General features: G+C 34.7%; 2 protein-coding genes across 7 annotated transcripts in view; both read left to right on the top strand.

Annotated features, from left to right (window-relative positions):
• The window catches only part of LOC129576031 (solute carrier family 26 member 6-like), a 15,715-nt gene extending 8,264 nt beyond the window's left edge, over positions 1 to 7,451 (top strand). For all 6 annotated transcript variants that reach the window (XM_055460421.1, XM_055460425.1, XM_055460422.1 and 3 more), the window contains one exon: positions 7,164 to 7,451. In XM_055460421.1, coding sequence (XP_055316396.1) covers positions 7,164 to 7,300 — 137 coding nt within the window. In that variant the 3' untranslated portion in view covers positions 7,301 to 7,451. The remainder of the gene's footprint in view (positions 1 to 7,163) is intronic.
• A 2,580-nt stretch (positions 7,452 to 10,031) lies between these two features.
• Positions 10,032 to 12,448, top strand: LOC129576035 (probable cytochrome P450 313a4). Its single transcript, XM_055460430.1, has 2 exons — positions 10,032 to 10,560; positions 10,644 to 12,448. The coding sequence occupies exons 1-2, from the start codon at positions 10,032 to 10,034 to the stop codon at positions 11,615 to 11,617; spliced, it is 1,503 nt and encodes a 500-aa protein (XP_055316405.1). The 3' UTR covers positions 11,618 to 12,448.
• Positions 12,449 to 17,219: the final 4,771 nt, after the last annotated feature.

Consider the following 17,219-nt stretch of genomic DNA (forward strand, 5'->3'; position numbering starts at 1 on the left):
AAGCGGTATTTTAGCGCACTTACGGTGCAAAATTGTTGTGGATCGCTAGGATCCACCCAAATATAATTGATAAACAGCGTGGATCCACAACAATTCTTCACCGTTCCACGCTGTTTATCAATTATATTTGGGTGGATCCCAGCGATCCACAACAATTTTGCACCGTAAGTGCGCTAAAATACCGCTTCAGGCGCCTGAGCAGTGATGGTTTTTCGTTAGCCAGCATTGTCTTAGCCTTGGCTTACACCAACAACTGGTGTAAGCCAATCGTTAGCCAGCTATCTGTGTGAAATGAGTACATTCAAAGTATAATAATTTTTGATTTGCGTATTCTGATTCAAATCATACAAATTTTAAAAAAAATTAATATATTTCAATTAATTTTCAATTTAAAAGTCATTTTTATAATTTGAGTTATTTTTTTTTTCAAAAACTTAATAAAAAAAATGTCGATGTTTGGTTTTATTTAAACTCTGACCTGGTGATTTAAATGTCAGTCACAAACGTCAGTTCAGATGATTGCGTTCAGTTCTTACTGAAGTTTTTTCACTGGTCTACACATTCGTTAGCCAGTATACACTTATGCGGCTAATTAGCCAGCTAATTGGTTCTTCACTGCGCCTGAGTTAGCAAATTCAGCTCAGCTCAGGCCTACTCAGCAGCAAATATGCAATCTCTGTGATTAACTATATACTTAATCATGATTAAGTTGTCACAGTTAATCACGGCGACATCGTGATTAAGACAACAACTTAATCATCATCGATGATTAATTAATCAATTGCACAATCACTTAATCATGATTAATAGCGATTAAGTGATTAAGTGGTCGTATTAATCATCGCGAATTTTAGGTGTTTGATTAAGATTAATTAATCTTAATCAGATAGTCCGCCCATCTGTATACGGAGTATTACGCATACACTCTTAACTGGAGTAAACATCAGTGTGACTACTTCAGTAGGGAACGACTGTCTACTTACTTATACATGCATAAGTTTGACGCTTGCTCTATACTAGAGTATCCACGCAATTATATAGAAGTAAAAAAATGTAATTCCTATTACTTTATTACCTACTTATTACTGTAATAAGTAATATGGCTTAAGATAGAGATAGAGTAGCTTGAAAGAGAATGAAGCTTGAAATACTGATTTAACCCTTTGACGACCAATGGGACACATATGTCCCATTTTGTTTTTCATCTGTAATAACTACATTTTTTTAACCAATTTTAGTAAAATTGGTTTCGTTTGAAAGAGAATTAATGTAGCTATCAGAAAGTACCATAATATTGGATATTTATTGTAAACGCAATTGGATAGAACACTCTAAAGTAAAAAAATCTTGACTTTTTTTTCAAATTTCGCCAAATGCTATAAAATTATAACGGTGGAACTTTTAAAGCTGAAAATTTGGAATAATGTGCGAAATGTCCATTACTTTCCAAAAATCATCGGCTTTATTTAGAAAAAACGTTTTTTCCACTTTTTATTGCGTTTGGCGGGATGGGACATATCGTCAAAGGGTTAAAAACGACCAGACACAGAAAGGTATTAATGGTTTCTAAATGTTTATTGTTGTTTATGCAGTGGAACAGAAAATGAGTTATCATAATTGAATTTTGGCAAAATGTAAGGCAAACTCCAAATACATCGCCAAAATTGTAATCTTCCAATCCAAAAAAACAAACGGTTGTATTGTGGATTCGAATCAAAGTAGCTAGATTGGTTTGTTGTCAGGTCAGTGACATATTAATAGCTATCGAATTTAAAACCCAAAAAATATTAATTGCGAAAAAAATTAACGTACAAGAGATGACGCAAGAAGCCTAGGATGACACAAGAATTGAAGTAATGACAAATATAGCGACAATAACCCGAAGTTTTGAAAATAGTGCAACTCGGCGAATTTTAGCCGAAACGGCGAGCCGATTTGGCTAGTAAGTAATAAGATTATCTTATTACGGTAAAAAGATTGTAATTGTAATAAGATTGTAATAAGTATTTTATTACTTTTGGTGCAAAAAAAAAATCGCAAAAATAGTTTCATGTAAAAAACATGTCAATTTTTGTCAGACGAAAAAATGTGTCTTGCAAAATTTGACATGATTTTTGTATGAAACTTTTGAAGAAAAGTGATGGATTTCTAAAAGAGGTTTCCAGAATTCGAAAATTTTCTCAAAAAATTGTCGGGGAGACTATTTCTGATTGATTTAAATATATTAAATTAATTTCTGGCTAAGTGAATAATATTACCATTAATAAGAGCGCTACAGGATAAACGTATACCTTAAAGGTATGCTTTTTTAAAAAAATACTCTGATTTCTTTAAAACTCATTCTCCAGAACTATAATTTTAGAAAATTGCATCTTGAGATGTGTATTTCTAGAAAACACATACAAGATACACGTATTTGTATGTCAATGTGCTATTTTATAAAAATTCATACCTAACGATAATTTTTTCTAAAATCATAGTGCGGTTACAGGAGTTTTAGAAAAATCCACAATTAAATATGGATTTTTATAAAATTCATAGTTAAATGCATCATTTCTCAAGTAATATGATGAGTTTAAGAAAAATATACAGGGTGTTTCATAAATGTGTGTCAATCTCTCTACCACAGATTCCTTGGCTCACAAATAAGTAGATCACCAATAGTTTCTGAGTTATACCCTGGTATCTGAGAACCTTCGAAAAATGGGTACTAATGGTACCTTTGGGTCGCAGTTTTCTTGGGTTAACGTCGAAATTAGTTTCTGAAAATTAGCATATCGGCCTAAAATTTTACGATCTTTCGATCTGTGATGAAAAAACGATACCTTAATAACGCATTTTCTTGAAATAATTCACTATTTTCATCAATTTTTCGTATTTTCCTGTATTCCTGGGTTAATTGTAACCCCTCCAATCAAACTTTTTCAGTGTTTTTGGGTTGGATGGTCTAGTGGACCTCCATATCTTTCCAAAGTGCTAAAAATCATGAATTTATGTCGAAAAATGCGCTTACAGTAGCCATTGGCGCGGAATCAGGGCGTGCTGGTCCAAAATGTACCGAAGGCTGTAACCCCACCAAAACGGCCCCTGAGGAAAAAGTGCCCACATACTTTTTTACCCCTCGTGAGCTAAGGAATTTGTGGTGGAGAGATTGACACAAAATTATGAAACACCCTGTATACGAAATGATACAATTTTACTTTTCCGTACACAACGTGTCAAGGGAAAGTATAGGAATTGGTCCCGAAAACTTTTTTCGCAAAATTAGCTTAGATCATCATAAAAACTCATGAAACGCGTAGAAAACCACTTTTTGAGACACTTTTCCGTTCGTGTGCCGTCGTCGTCGTTGTCGTTGTCGTCGTCGTAGCTGTTTGTTAACATGATAACTCAAAAAATAATTGAGATAATCAAAATCTGGAAATGCCAAAAGTTTTGTATCCAATAAACTTAGTTTAAGTTCAAAGATGAGCCATTTTCGATTTGACCCTGGGGTACTTGCCCTAGGAAAAACCTCAAAAAATTGACACTTTTGTATGGGAGGTACCTGTAAATCGACTCCGATTGGCTTCAAACTTTCTGAGGTTTCATTTTTTGGAAAAAAAATAAGATTCTGAAAATTTCATGTTGATCGCATTTGCAGAAGTTTGATTTTTTGTCCCCAAATTTTGTCGACATTTTCTTGGAAAAAAAACTTCTGCAAATGCGATCAACATGAAACTTTCAGAATCTTATTTTTTCTACAAAAAATGAAAACTCAGAAAGTTTAAAGCCAATAAGAATCGGTTTACGGGTACCTCTCATACAGAATTGTCGAAGTTTTAGTTAAAGTGACCGATTTTTCATTTTATTTTTATTATTTAAAGTATTATAAAAGTACCTACGGACAATGCAGGCCAACGGTACGGAAAAGTTCGGGATTACTAATGTAATTCTTTTTATTATAAATTACAGTTCTGGATAATGTGCACCGACTATTTTCAAGAAAAACGAGGACGTTTTCTCGATTAAGAAAAAAAGGAGAAGTTTTCAATTTTTGGAATTTCATGAATAATAGGGTGGGGTACTGAATTTTGATTATTATCATTCACTTTTTAGAAAGAACTGTCACAAGTTTTTCGAAGATCGAAATATGTTTCAACAACATTTTATCGACTGTTTTGATTATCGAATGGATACATTTTATTCTTGCTGCTTACACTGTCTTTGTTATTGCGAATGGCCCTAAAAAGAATTGCCATATAAGGCAAGAGAATTTTTGCAATTTTTTTTTTGACAAATAAATAATCGCAGAAAAAATCATGTGCTTATTTACAAGGGCAGAAAAGAATTACGGGCTCTTAAATTTGAATGAAAATGATAACTAATTCGCATTGAAATGTCAAGGTCCATAAAGCAGCTGATATGGACGGAAAATGCATATTCCGGATGATGCTATTTATTTTGAAAAAACAAATTTCATTTTAGTCTCTAATTTTCTCTCCTATTTTCGTGTTTTTTTTAATTTATTCAACCGGTAAAAACGAGGACATTTTTACTAATTTCGAAAATCTTCGAGGACGCGAGGACAGCTATCAAAAACGAGGACTGTCCTCCTGAAACGAGGACGTCTGTGCACATTAGTTCTGGAGAATGAGTTTTAGAAAAATCTGCTATTTTATTTATTTATTCAATTATCTCTGTGTGGGCAATTATTGGGGAAACCACACAAAAAACCCATTTTCGTTTTATACATTTTAAAGTTAGTATGATTAGTGGGCCCTATGGCACTCACATAAAAAGATAATTGAATTTACTTTGTTGCATGATGGAGGAATTGTTACGTTTTCTTATTAACCTATAGTTTTGATTAATTTTGTATGTTGAAGTCGTGTATGTTAAATAAAATGAGTATTTTTATAAAAAACATACCTATAAGTTACACGTTTATCCTGTAGCGCTCTCATTAATGGTAATATTAATAGCCAGAAATTAATTTAATATATTTAAATCACTCAGAAATAGTATCCCCGACAATTTTTTGAGAAAATTTTCGAATTCTGGAAACCTCTTTTAGAAATCTATTTGGTACCCCACTGCGTTTTCGAAAAAACAATAGCTCGTCACTGTGATATCGAAAATACATATGTCTCGTATGCAAAGTATCCATTGCAAAACCTTCGAACTTTGCTATGATGCGTGACTCAAATGTATTGTACGGTTTATGATAAAACCTTTCAAATTCATTTATTTATTAATTCGCAATTTTTTCGCGAGTAATAAATTTTATTTCACAAAAATTGGTTTCGACTTTTCAACACGGAGAAACGGCACAGTATGCATGGATTTGTGTACACAACTGAGTGATTGTGTGCGATGCTAATAACATGAACTGATACGTTTATATTTGATTGTTCCATGATTGATGATGATCAATACGGCAAACATTCGGCGAATTCGGACAGGCGCATCGCAAATTATCGCATAAAATTATCCAATGCAAATATTTACACGGATGGAACTATTTCTTGGCAATTTCTGCTCATGAAAAATGTTGCTAATATACACAGAGAAATAAGTGGTTAGATCTACCCAACCTATGCTTTTGGCCGGCGCAAGATAGCGGTGGCGTCTAAATAAGATGTATTAGCAATTTGCGGCATTTTTAAGAACTATCAATACTTTTTGTTGTTGTCACGAATTTTGCAACAACAAGAAGTATTGATAGTTCCTAAAGTTGCCGCAGATTCTATTTAGGCGCCACCGCTATTCACTGTCACGTCAAATACATTGGTTCTTATGGCAGAGAAGCACACGTTGGATCTACCTCTCAGAATAATGCGAAACATCAAATCACAACGAATGTTTGATTTTCTTCAACAATTTTTTTTTTCATATTGACCTCAGTATTGTATACCGATTTCCTACCCGTACAGAAGACTTCCAATTTTTTTAATACTGAGAGTCTACTGTACTTTCATAAATGGCAACTTATAACCAATAATTATGATTTCATGCAAATATTGCACCAAAGTTGTCTAAATACACAAATGTCTACGATTTTAAACACTTTTTCACCACTTTTCGTTATTTTGTTATGCATGTTTTTTTTTTCAAAAATTCTGGAATTGGGTTTTAGTGGATCCTGAAGATCGTTTAGAACTGCTCCCGGTTCTGGAAGTGGATCCTCAGGATGGACCAGGGCATTGTTTGTTGTAGCCATCCACGAGTTGGCGAGTTAATATTCTTATCTTTGAAGTCAATGTTGAATTATTTACCATATGTTTCAAATCATGGTCCATGTCAACTCAATGCACTCTGCAATCAACATGAATCTGCCTTAACCGACGTAAAACTTCTCATCAATTTATCTATCTGATAAATTGAGTGACGACTTTTGCAGTCTCAAAGTCTTAAATTTAACGCGTAACAAATAACGCTTCACATAACCTTTGTCCCTTTGGAAACGTTTACCAAAGGTTATCCTGGACCGTTTACTATAGACTAATATCAAGCATTTCCATCTTAGTTGTATGACTATTTTAGTTTTCATGTTCCTACTATTGTGAATACCGCAGATGTACGAAAAGAGCCAGGTTTTTAACGAGGCGAGAACTGATAGTTGTCGAAACCTATTGCTACTAATTGTTTATTATTTTAAATATGTAACAGTCTTGCACTCTTTTCCGGCCAAACCTCAATCAAAACCCACATTATATTCAGCCAGAGCTTGGCGGTGTTTAATAAAATAAAATAAAATAAAATTGTCAAAACCGATCTTATACATCCTGAAGATCCACTTCCAGAACCGGGAGCAGTTCTAAACGATCCTTAGGATCCACTAAAACCCAATTCCAGAATTTTTGAAAAAAAAAACATGCATAACAAAATAACGAAAAGTGGTGAAAAAGTGTTTAAAATCGTAGACATTTGTGTATTTGGACAATTTTGGTGCAATATTTGCATGAAATCATATTTATTGGTTATAAGTTGCCAATTATGAAAGTGCGAGTAGCCCCTAGAGGTAATCGGTATACAATACTGAGGTCAATATGAAAAAAAAATTTGTTGAGAAAAACCAAACATTCGTTGTAATTTGATGTTTTGCATTACTATTCCGAGAGGTAGATCTGACCACTTTTTTCTCTGTGTACTTTTGTTTTTATTTTCAATTTTTTGAACAGGTCCGGCTTATGACATGATGAAAAGATGCGGTTTAAACGAAAAACCAGATAGTTCCTTCAATTTTTTTCCTACAATTCATGATGCTGTGCACCAGGCTATGGATAATTTGGCGCCAATTAGCGTTATTACAGAATGATACAGATTTTGTAGAATAATTAGACATAGCCAATACGCTTTTGAATATAATTTGTATGTGTATATATATATGCTATATATGGATTAATTATCATTATATGTAATACCAAAACCTTCACAAGCACTATGAAATAAAGATAAATTTCATCAAATACTGGAACACCATAATTCGGAATTTATCGGAGCAAAGTACGGAATTTTGGCACAACAACAATGGTCACAGTCTCATCCGATCTGACATCGTCAATTACCTCTTAATTAATTAAATGCAATGACGATGCTGCTCCGTGTGTTATGTTTCATTCATATGGTCCGAAGATGCTGAAAAATTTCGCTAGAAAATCAGAAAAAAGGCAAATAAAAAATTACAAACTGGATAAGGAGTTTGAACCAATTTCCATGCTGCTTACCGGTGTGGTAAGGTTATGTGTTGGTTCCGAATAAATACTCGACAGTGTGGATAGTTTCTTCTTTAAACTATTGCTATTCGATCTTTTGGGACTTATTTCTCCTGGGCAATTTGGTAAGATTGGTACTAGGTCATTGTTAGTGTCATTGTGCTTGTGTGTTGCTCCGATATTGTTGGCGATGCCAACACTTTTCCAGTCGGTGATGCGACGTTTGCTATTGCAATTGGTTGCATTGATTGAATTCCCGATTTTCCCTTGTGAAGTGAGCTTCAAGTTGCCGGTCAGCCATTGTGGTGGAGGTAATATTCGTGAACTCGAATCTTTGATTTGTTGCATAGAATTTTATGTGCTAGTATCACGTGCAAGAATCGAATTCATTGTGCTATTATTCAATGGTTTCAATGTTGCATCGATTAAATTTTGTGATCGATCGCGGTCACGTTTTGTCATAACACCAGCCCGTACATTGAATAGCATTTGATTTGATGGTTGATTAACAATTGGTTTGCTCAATTGATTGCTTTTCAGGAAGGTAAATCACCTCAGCAACATCCAACACATTCGAATGTCGCCGATAATTGAAGTATTGCTGTAAGGTAGGAAGGAAATTGATTAAAAATTAACTGCATAAAAAAATGAAAATGCATTGCCCACCCGTGGTAGATTTTGTCCATTAAGAAGAAGCGCATTGCCGGTGGTATTTGGATTGTTTTTAGTGATGTGCGTGACAGGTGAAAGACGTTTATTTTGGAGTTGTGTATCATGTTCGGTAGACGTAAGCAATGATTCGGGTTGGAGTGATTGGAATGGGACTGGTGACGGTGGCGATTGAACACAGATTGGCTTTTTTCGCCGTTTAATCCATTTGATTTATTCATTTTGGCTGATAAAATTCGCGAATATTTATTACCGTCCTTGAATCCCAAGAGAAACTGCCAATACGATTATACGCTGTCTATCCGCCGAAAATACACTACAATATATATTCACGCTTATTGGACGCCGAATTCAATATATATTCTAGTGTATATTCGGTGTATTCTTCAGCGTGAAACATATTGAAACATATTCAGGCGCCCTCAATTGGCCATGAATGCATTCATTGATTCAATATGTTTCACGCTGAAGAATACACCGAATATACACTAGAATATATATTGAATTCAGCGTCCAATAAGCGTGAATATATATATATTGTAGTATATTTTCGGCGGATAGACAGCGTATAAACATATTGACCGTTTCTCTTGGGATGTTAAATTATTTATAGAAATTTGCTTATTGGCTGTGTCATTTCCTTGTCCTGACTGATTGCCATCGCCATTACTACTACCAGTAAAACCCCCACCACCACCACCGCCAGCGTTGCCATTTGTGCGTTGTTGTTTGTTCGATGGAAGATTTGTATTTGACAATTCATCATTAATATTGACCTTATCGCTAAGTGAATCACCATTTGAATAGGTTTTATTGTGTGTAATGGTAATGTTTGCATTTGGTTCGGAAATTTGTTGTATTGGTTTTGCTAAGTTCACCGGTTGAAGTAATTGCGTTGATAACACTGACAAATTCACTTTATTTCATTCGATTTAATATCCTTTTGACTTTTTTGTTTTATCCGTTTTCTTTTCGTCATTATTCCAACGACCATTTGAACCGTAGCTTGGTATACGCTTGAGCAATGGATTGACTTGCATTTCTTGTGCTAATTGTATAGGAAATTAAATCTCATCTTTCTTGAAGATTTGGTAGAATTCTAAGAGAAGAAAAGATGATGAATTTGATGAATGTAATAAACATGTCTGAAGTACAAATACAAATGCACTAAGCGTTTGATTCATATACTCTACTGACAAAAAGTGGGTTCCAATCACTCATAAATATATACATACAAAAATGACGGAAATAGCTTGAATGAAATCTGCATTTCATGTTCAGTCCATGTCTTGAAAAGAATTATTCGGCAAAGCATAAATTGTCTTGTATCTGAAGAAACAATGATGATTTTAATTATTAAGTGCTATTGTTCGGTTCCACATTGGTGAACTAAGATATTCATTTTCTCTTCTATCACGCTGTCTGGAATATTTCAATAATAGTAATTAACCCAACCTAACTATTACTCAATATTAATGTTTTTAATTGTCTCTGTTTATTTTTCCATGGCAAAACCAATTTTTTACGTAGAATTTTGGTTCTGTAGTCATTAGCAGTCGATGTAACTGCTTCAGTCTGTGGTTTATTTGAATACAGTGAAGATCTTTTAGATATTTTCGCCTGAGTTCATCATCGAATCGCAACAATATTACTATTCATATAAAAATGATCCACGGAATAATATCAGTGTTGATTGTTTTCTGTATTTTTATTCTCTACGGAGAAGCAAGAAAATGGTTCATCAAAAGGAAATTGCGTAATTTCCCCTCACCGCAGCAAGTACCAATTATCGGAGCGGCTGTTCGTTTTTTTGGGAAATCAAATGATGAAATTATAAAAATAGTTTTTGATACGTTTGATGAATTGAAAACGACACCATTTCAACTTTGGTTGGGTCCAATTTTAGTGATCGGCATCTCACAACCGGAGGACATTCAAACTATTCTAACAAGCAGTGAATGTCTGAATAAGCCATATTTCTATGATCATTTTAAGTGCAAAACTTCAATCATTGCCACGGACAGAGAAATTTGGAGGCCACACCGTCGCGCCTTAAACACGTCATTTAATGTAAAAATGCTGCAGCAATATGCGCCATTTTTGAATGATAAATCTCGAATTTTACTCAAGAAAATGGAACCATTTCTAGTGGAACCCGGAGATTTATATCGCACTATATTCATTTGCATGATAGGTATATTATTTTTGAATATTTTTTCTGCACTTCTGCCTAGAAATTAGATATGATTACACGAACTATATTTTTTTCAAATTTAGACATGATTACACGAACAACGATGGGAACTGAGATGGATTTGCAATCAGAAAGAGGCGCATCATTATACAAAATTATCAAGCTGGTCATGAATAACATTCAGTACCGAGTTATAAGATTTTGGTTACGGTGGGACTGGATTTACAACAACTTTTCGCAAGTGGGTCGTGATGAACGAATTCATGTAAAAAATGGCAATATGCTTTTCGATGAAATATATGACACCAAATTAAACGAACTTGAATTATTAAAATCTCAAGATTTCGATTATTTGGAAGAAGTCAAAGTGAAAAATGCAACCAATCTACTCGAAAGGTGTATGATTTTAGAACAAAGTGGAGTTTTTACCCATGAGAATGTTCTAGATCAAATGCGAGTGATCATTCTCGCAGGAATCGATACTTCGTCCATCACTATTTTCAGTGCGCTACTAATGTTGGCCATCAATCAAAAGCATCAAGACGCCGTATTGGAGGAGCTACGATCAGTTATTGAAACGGCCGATTGTGATGTAACTCCAACTCATTTGACAAGCATGCCGTATTTAGATCGTGTTCTCAAGGAATCGATGCGTTTACTATCACCAGTGCCTTTTATTGGACGGAAACCCTCCACTGATATCAAACTAAGCAAAGGTTGCATCCCGCAGGGCTCGATGGTTGTGATAAATATTATGCATTTACATCGAAATCCAAAAATTTGGGGTGAAAATGTTCTCGAATTTAATCCTGATAGATTTTTACCGGAAAATGTCGCCAAACGTCCACCGTTCAGCTACATACCATTTTCGGCCGGGAGCAGGAACTGCATTGGTATGAAATACGCTATGATGTCGGCCAAAATTACACTGGCTCATCTATTGCGACGCTATAAATTTACCACGGACCTGAAGTTTGAGGATATCCGAGTAAAAACACACCTTGTACTCGAAGTGATCAATGAAAGAGCACTTCGGATTGAAGAACGGAACTCTTAAAGCTTCGTTCATCCAGAAAAAATTCTAATAATCCGTACACCGATTGTAACGGAATGACAGCTACTACAGCGCCGCCCATTGAAGATATACTTCTTAGCTGCATTATATCTTTTTTGAAATATTTCAACTTTGACGTGTACACTTGATAGACGTTCATACATTTCACACGAATTGCCGTGTGAATCCATCTATGTTTAATATTACTGTGTTGATTTTTATCAGAGTTTGACTCAGGCGCCAGATATATGTATTGGCATAGAAAAAATATGCGGATAATATTTCAGTATATAACGGCACCCAGCTGCACCGTGTATCAGCACACTGAACGTAGTAGTATAGGACGGTTTGTTTATAAAGAAAAAAATTGTTAATAAACAAAAAACTTCCAGAAGTGTACAGCGCAACGCCTTAACATTGTATGAAAATTAGCGAATATTCAACAAATCAGACAGTTTATGCTCCAAAAAACATACCCATTGTTAAAATACGAAGTCAATGGTAGGAATCATTTGTGTGGCGTTGCAAGACCAATCCATAGCCATCGATATGAGGCCAAACTTTGCTACCATTGGGTACATAGTGGCTCTTTGGTGAGGTCTCGATAAGAATTTTCTACCAAAATGCTCAAATTGACCATACAATGAACCAGTATTATTGAAAAAATGGGAACAGTCATACCATCCCAACCGCGATTCCACACTTAGCTTCTAAATGTGACACCGTAGTAAGTGTGGGCATACGTTTTGCGAATAAGCGACAAAGAGAATGGAAACAAGTGCGCGTGTGGTAGTGAGAAGCCTGATGCGATGCTTCTCAATGTAGCGACTAATACACGCGCACTTGTTTCCATTCTCTTTGTCGCTTATTCGCAAATCGTATGCCCACACTTAATACGGTGTCACATTTAGAAGCTAAGTGTGGAGTCGCGCTTGGGATATGTAAAAGACCTTAAGTTATTCAATGCATTCAAGCAGATTTGTGTAGTAAAAAATAATGTGAATGCTATATTCTGGGGTGGTGACTAGCAAAATGGACCATTTTCGACATTTCACTATTTTGGTGGCGCCATCTGGATTAGAGAGTAATGTTTTGCTATAAGCAACGTGTCAAAATGAAGGTAGAGGACCACGAAAGTGATTTCAGATTCGTTTCACTGCAAATATATTGGATATTCACTGAAAAAATGCCGATAAACTTCAGTGTACGAACAATTTTGTGAGACCCGAAAAACGACACTTCCCCATATTTGGTCCCAATTTTTTTATCTGTTCAATATTTATGTCAAATATATACATAAATATCTGCTAAAAGTGTTAGTCTTTTACAATCTTGTGCTCATACAATTCAATTGTCACGAAAATTAATGAAAAAATGAGATTTTGTTCGGAAAAGCAAGGTGTACGAACAATTTTGTGAGTAACTGTATATATAATATATATACATATATAATGCAGCTAAGAAGAATTTATAAATAATAAAGAAGACCGCTTTTGTACGCTTCACAATTTCTGATGTCGTTCAAATGCTCTCTCATTCGCACTTTGGGGGAGCGACGGGTTTGACCGATATAAACGGCGCCGCAAATGGAGCAAGTTGCTTTGTATACGCCTGGCTTGTCGATGTTGTTGCGCTTGTCTTTGGTCGAATTTAGCAACGATTTGAGTTTGGTGGTGCTTCTCGGTGCCAATGTGATGTTCTCTTTACGTAGAGATTTTGAAATCGAGTTGAATGTGTGTGCGTCGTAAGCCATACGACACCAAGTCGTTTCTGTGTCATCACATAGAGCAGTGCAATCGTTGCGTAATTTTTAAGAAGAATTTTTACAATGGGGGCGCTGAAGTAGCTGGAATTTGATAATTTCATAAGGAATCGGTGTACGTAATAATCAAATATATTACAATTATAAAATGGATTTAAAATTGTTAAATGAAAAAAAAAAATTTACTCGAATTTAGTTTCAATTCTATGGGTGAGATTGAGAGTATTGTATGTTTTTTTCGGGTTTATATTTTTAAAAAGTCGAGTATGTTTTTCAGTGATTTTGTTTTGTATTTCATCCATATTATTTTCCATGCGCTGCTGTTTCAGTGATATTGTCATTTCACTCTTTTGTATTGATACGTATACTGTTCGTTCATGCTAATGCAGCGAGCCGAGCTTAACGACGTTATCTCACTAATGCTGACATTTATGAACTCCTGATACTCTTCATCGAAAGAACTTTATATTTTTAACCATTCATGCAAACATACACACACAAAAGAATTCATGACAAATCACTAAGTGTCATCGCAAACTGAGATAAATAGTATATTAAAGTTTATAGGCCTCCCAGATCGATTTCAGCTCAAGTCGGGAATTTTGTAGCTCCAAAGCGGGAAAAATGAACCGAAATCGGGAATTTTCCAAATTCAATGAATTTACTGTAATCCAAAAACATTTATTTTACGTCACAAGAAAAAAATAACATTATGTAATTTTCGCTTTTTCAACATGAAAATTGACAAGAAAGACAAACTCTGAAAATTAACTCGTTCTCCCAGAGTACGGAACACTTTGTATCTTCGTAGTATCTAGGCCATGTTATATGTCGTTTAAAAATTCTTGTGGAATACATGTGGATTTTGATATAAAACAAGGCTTCGTGATAGCATACCTTAGCACGCAGTATATTTAAGGCTCGGTATAATATACTAGCATATCGAATACATACAGCTGCCGCACGCACTTCTCTCGCGCGCGAACGGTTGCGTACACAGCCATCGCAACCAACTCAAAAACAAAACTTACTATCAACGCAACCGTTTGCGTGCGAGAGAAGTGTGTGCGACAGCTGTGTGTGTGTGCGATATGCTGCTATATTATACCAAACCTTAAATATACTGCATGCTAAGGTATGCTATCACGAAGCCTTGATATAAAACGTCCAAATTGGTGGTCATTTGGCCGAGATATGCCCATATAAAAATTATGGTCATTTCATTTCATCATTTTCCAACGACCATACAGTGTACACTGCACCCTTAGTATTACATGCAAATTCTTGAATTAAATAATAGGTTTTATTCATATTATTATGAAGAAATTTTTCAAAAAAAGTCAAATCTGGAGAATTTTGGCCCAAATCGGGAATTTGGTCCAATAATCGGGACGGCGGGGATGGCGACGAAAAGCGGGAATGGGAGGTCTAATTATAATGGTGTTGGCATATACGAATGCGATAGAATTCATCGCAAAAGCATCAGCACCATTACATACATGGTTTATCCCGGCTTGCGATGAAATTTAGTGGTTATGTTTTCTCTATGTACTCTACTTTTTCGAAAACCAATGTGTTAAATGAAAGTATTTGGAGCCAATGGTGCAAATGATAAGTTCTATTGAATTGTTTGTCCAATACTTTAAATTCGAATAAATTAATAATATTCACCAATTTGCACAAACATACACGCCTTTTCCAACAACCAAAGTCAGAAAGAAAAACACACTCCTGTTTATTGGTTATCCAAACTAAAGAAATACATACTCTTCTTTAACGCAAATTAGGGCCTATGATACATGCAACATGCTCGCCTTTATCACAGCTACAAACAGTCAAAATATTTACTCTACTTTAACTATTTTTAAGTCGAAAGAAACTTACTCTTTCCTTTTGTTACAAAGTCAGTGAAACATAACTACTCTCAATATCACCCATAGAATTGTACAAGTTTAATAAAGTTAAAAATAATCATTTGCATACTTACAGGGATTTTTCTCAATACAATCCATATATTAGATTAATCTTCTTTATTGATGTTCCAGCTCTCATTACTGTAGATACTATCTACAGTCTGAAACTTATGGGACCATCATTTTTTCTTCAAAACTGTAAAAATTCTAATACAACATTTGCGCACGTAAAGAGACTATGGGCTTATGTGTCGTACGAATCAGTGTAAATCAATGCGGAGCATTGCATTATAGCCAAATTCCACATTTTGTTGGCATTTGAATCTGAAAGATGTTGTGTGTTCGTCTCACTTTCTCATTTATGATCATTCGGATGGCGCATTGAAATGGAATATAAACATAAACACACCAACTGCGTTCATTCTCGTCACCCATTTCATTGCAGCACTGAATTTATAAAATGAACAGCGCCATACATTTAAATATTGGTGAATATGCTGAAAAAAAATTTGCACTCATTTAATGAGTGTATTGCATGTGGATGAGATGAAACAAAGCGAAAGAGAAGCGCGCGACGACTTTATGCGCAAATAGGTTTATCTCACTCCCGCTACATAAAATCGTTGTGTTTTTGTTCCGTACATTGTTTGGTTGGCACAACCGTTCTTGTTTTTTAGCATTATTTCTAAATGTCAATGCGGTCAAGACATATCGCTCAGACTGTACATTCTTTTCAATTGTCAAATTAGTACTCGTAGGACCAAAACACATCAATTTAACTTTCCGCATCATTAGTTTTATGAAATTTAATTTTTTCAAGCTTTTATAGTGATTTGTGATAAATCCATTTTCCGACTCTTTTCCGATTTTCTCGACAAATACGCAATTTTTCAGAAATATAAGTATGAGGTCTTTCTCTATTTATCGTGGCATAAAAAATATCAAAATGATTCAAAAACAAAAAATTGTGCATCAAAGGGTTAAGGCAGACAACAATGTATTTGATGTTTTGGGTATTGAAATCCCTAGAGAAAAAAACAGTTTTTGCTTATCGATCGACTTTGGCTCTTATTTACATAGATAATATCGCTGAAATTGGTGGAACTCATAAACGAAAATCGTGAAGTATTAGTTGAATCTATTTATGAAAATATTATTCCATTCAAATTTTTGGCAGCGCATCGAAACTTCATGCGGAATTTGTCAAATTATATAGATCAACTAAAAAATCGTGAATTTGAACACAAAATGGATTTATCACAATTCCCGTATCCATCAATATGCTTCATTCAGACCATTCAATCTGATGAAAACATAGGGGTATCGCAACGACCATAAAATATATGTATTTCATCAAGTCTATCAAGCTCTTTCCAAGTTTATGCATAGTGTCGAACTTTTGTTCATGCTCTACCATCTAAATGTACAGTAAAATAATTTACGGGCATGACGTAAGATGGCGTTTTTTCTGGTCAAAAAAGATACAATATCCCTTTAGATGAAAATATGATGGATTAAACTAGAAGTGTCAAAGCATTTTTTTTACACTGAACACATTTAGTCATTCTACACATATTATATATTCATATGATGTATGGCAAATCTTGTTATTAATCATTAAGCATTAACTTGCCCATTCCGAAAATAAGTACAGTCCGTATTTTTCATTAAACAGAACAAGAAAAGAAAAGAATTATAGGAGACGAGCTGAGATCGAATGGTTTGCAACATGGCATAATTTAAGGAATTTCGATTTTTGAGTATTGACAACTGCCATTTGATCTGGGGCGATTAAAAGTTCAAATATCCGAATACATGATGAAGCTTGGAATATCTAGTCTTAGTTTTAGTATATCAGACCGATGGATTTAATTGCCAAGTATTGGAAATTGCAATGGGTTTATGGGCAGTCAGGATTACAACAACAACA

Source organism: Sitodiplosis mosellana, unplaced genomic scaffold (assembly GCF_009176505.1).
Source record: "Sitodiplosis mosellana isolate CC-2019 unplaced genomic scaffold, AAFC_SMos_1.0 Smas_scaffold_6170, whole genome shotgun sequence".
NCBI lineage: Eukaryota > Metazoa > Arthropoda > Insecta > Diptera > Cecidomyiidae > Sitodiplosis > Sitodiplosis mosellana.

What these genes read in the sequence shown, in the direction of transcription:
- LOC129576035 (XM_055460430.1), top strand. Translation starts at nt 10,032, where the DNA reads ATGATCCACGGAATAATATCAGTGTTGATTGTTTTCTGTATTTTTATT. An exon ending in TATATTCATTTGCATGATAG is followed by an intron (nt 10,561 to 10,643) that starts GTATATTATTTT and finishes TTTCAAATTTAG; the next exon opens with ACATGATTACACGAACAACG.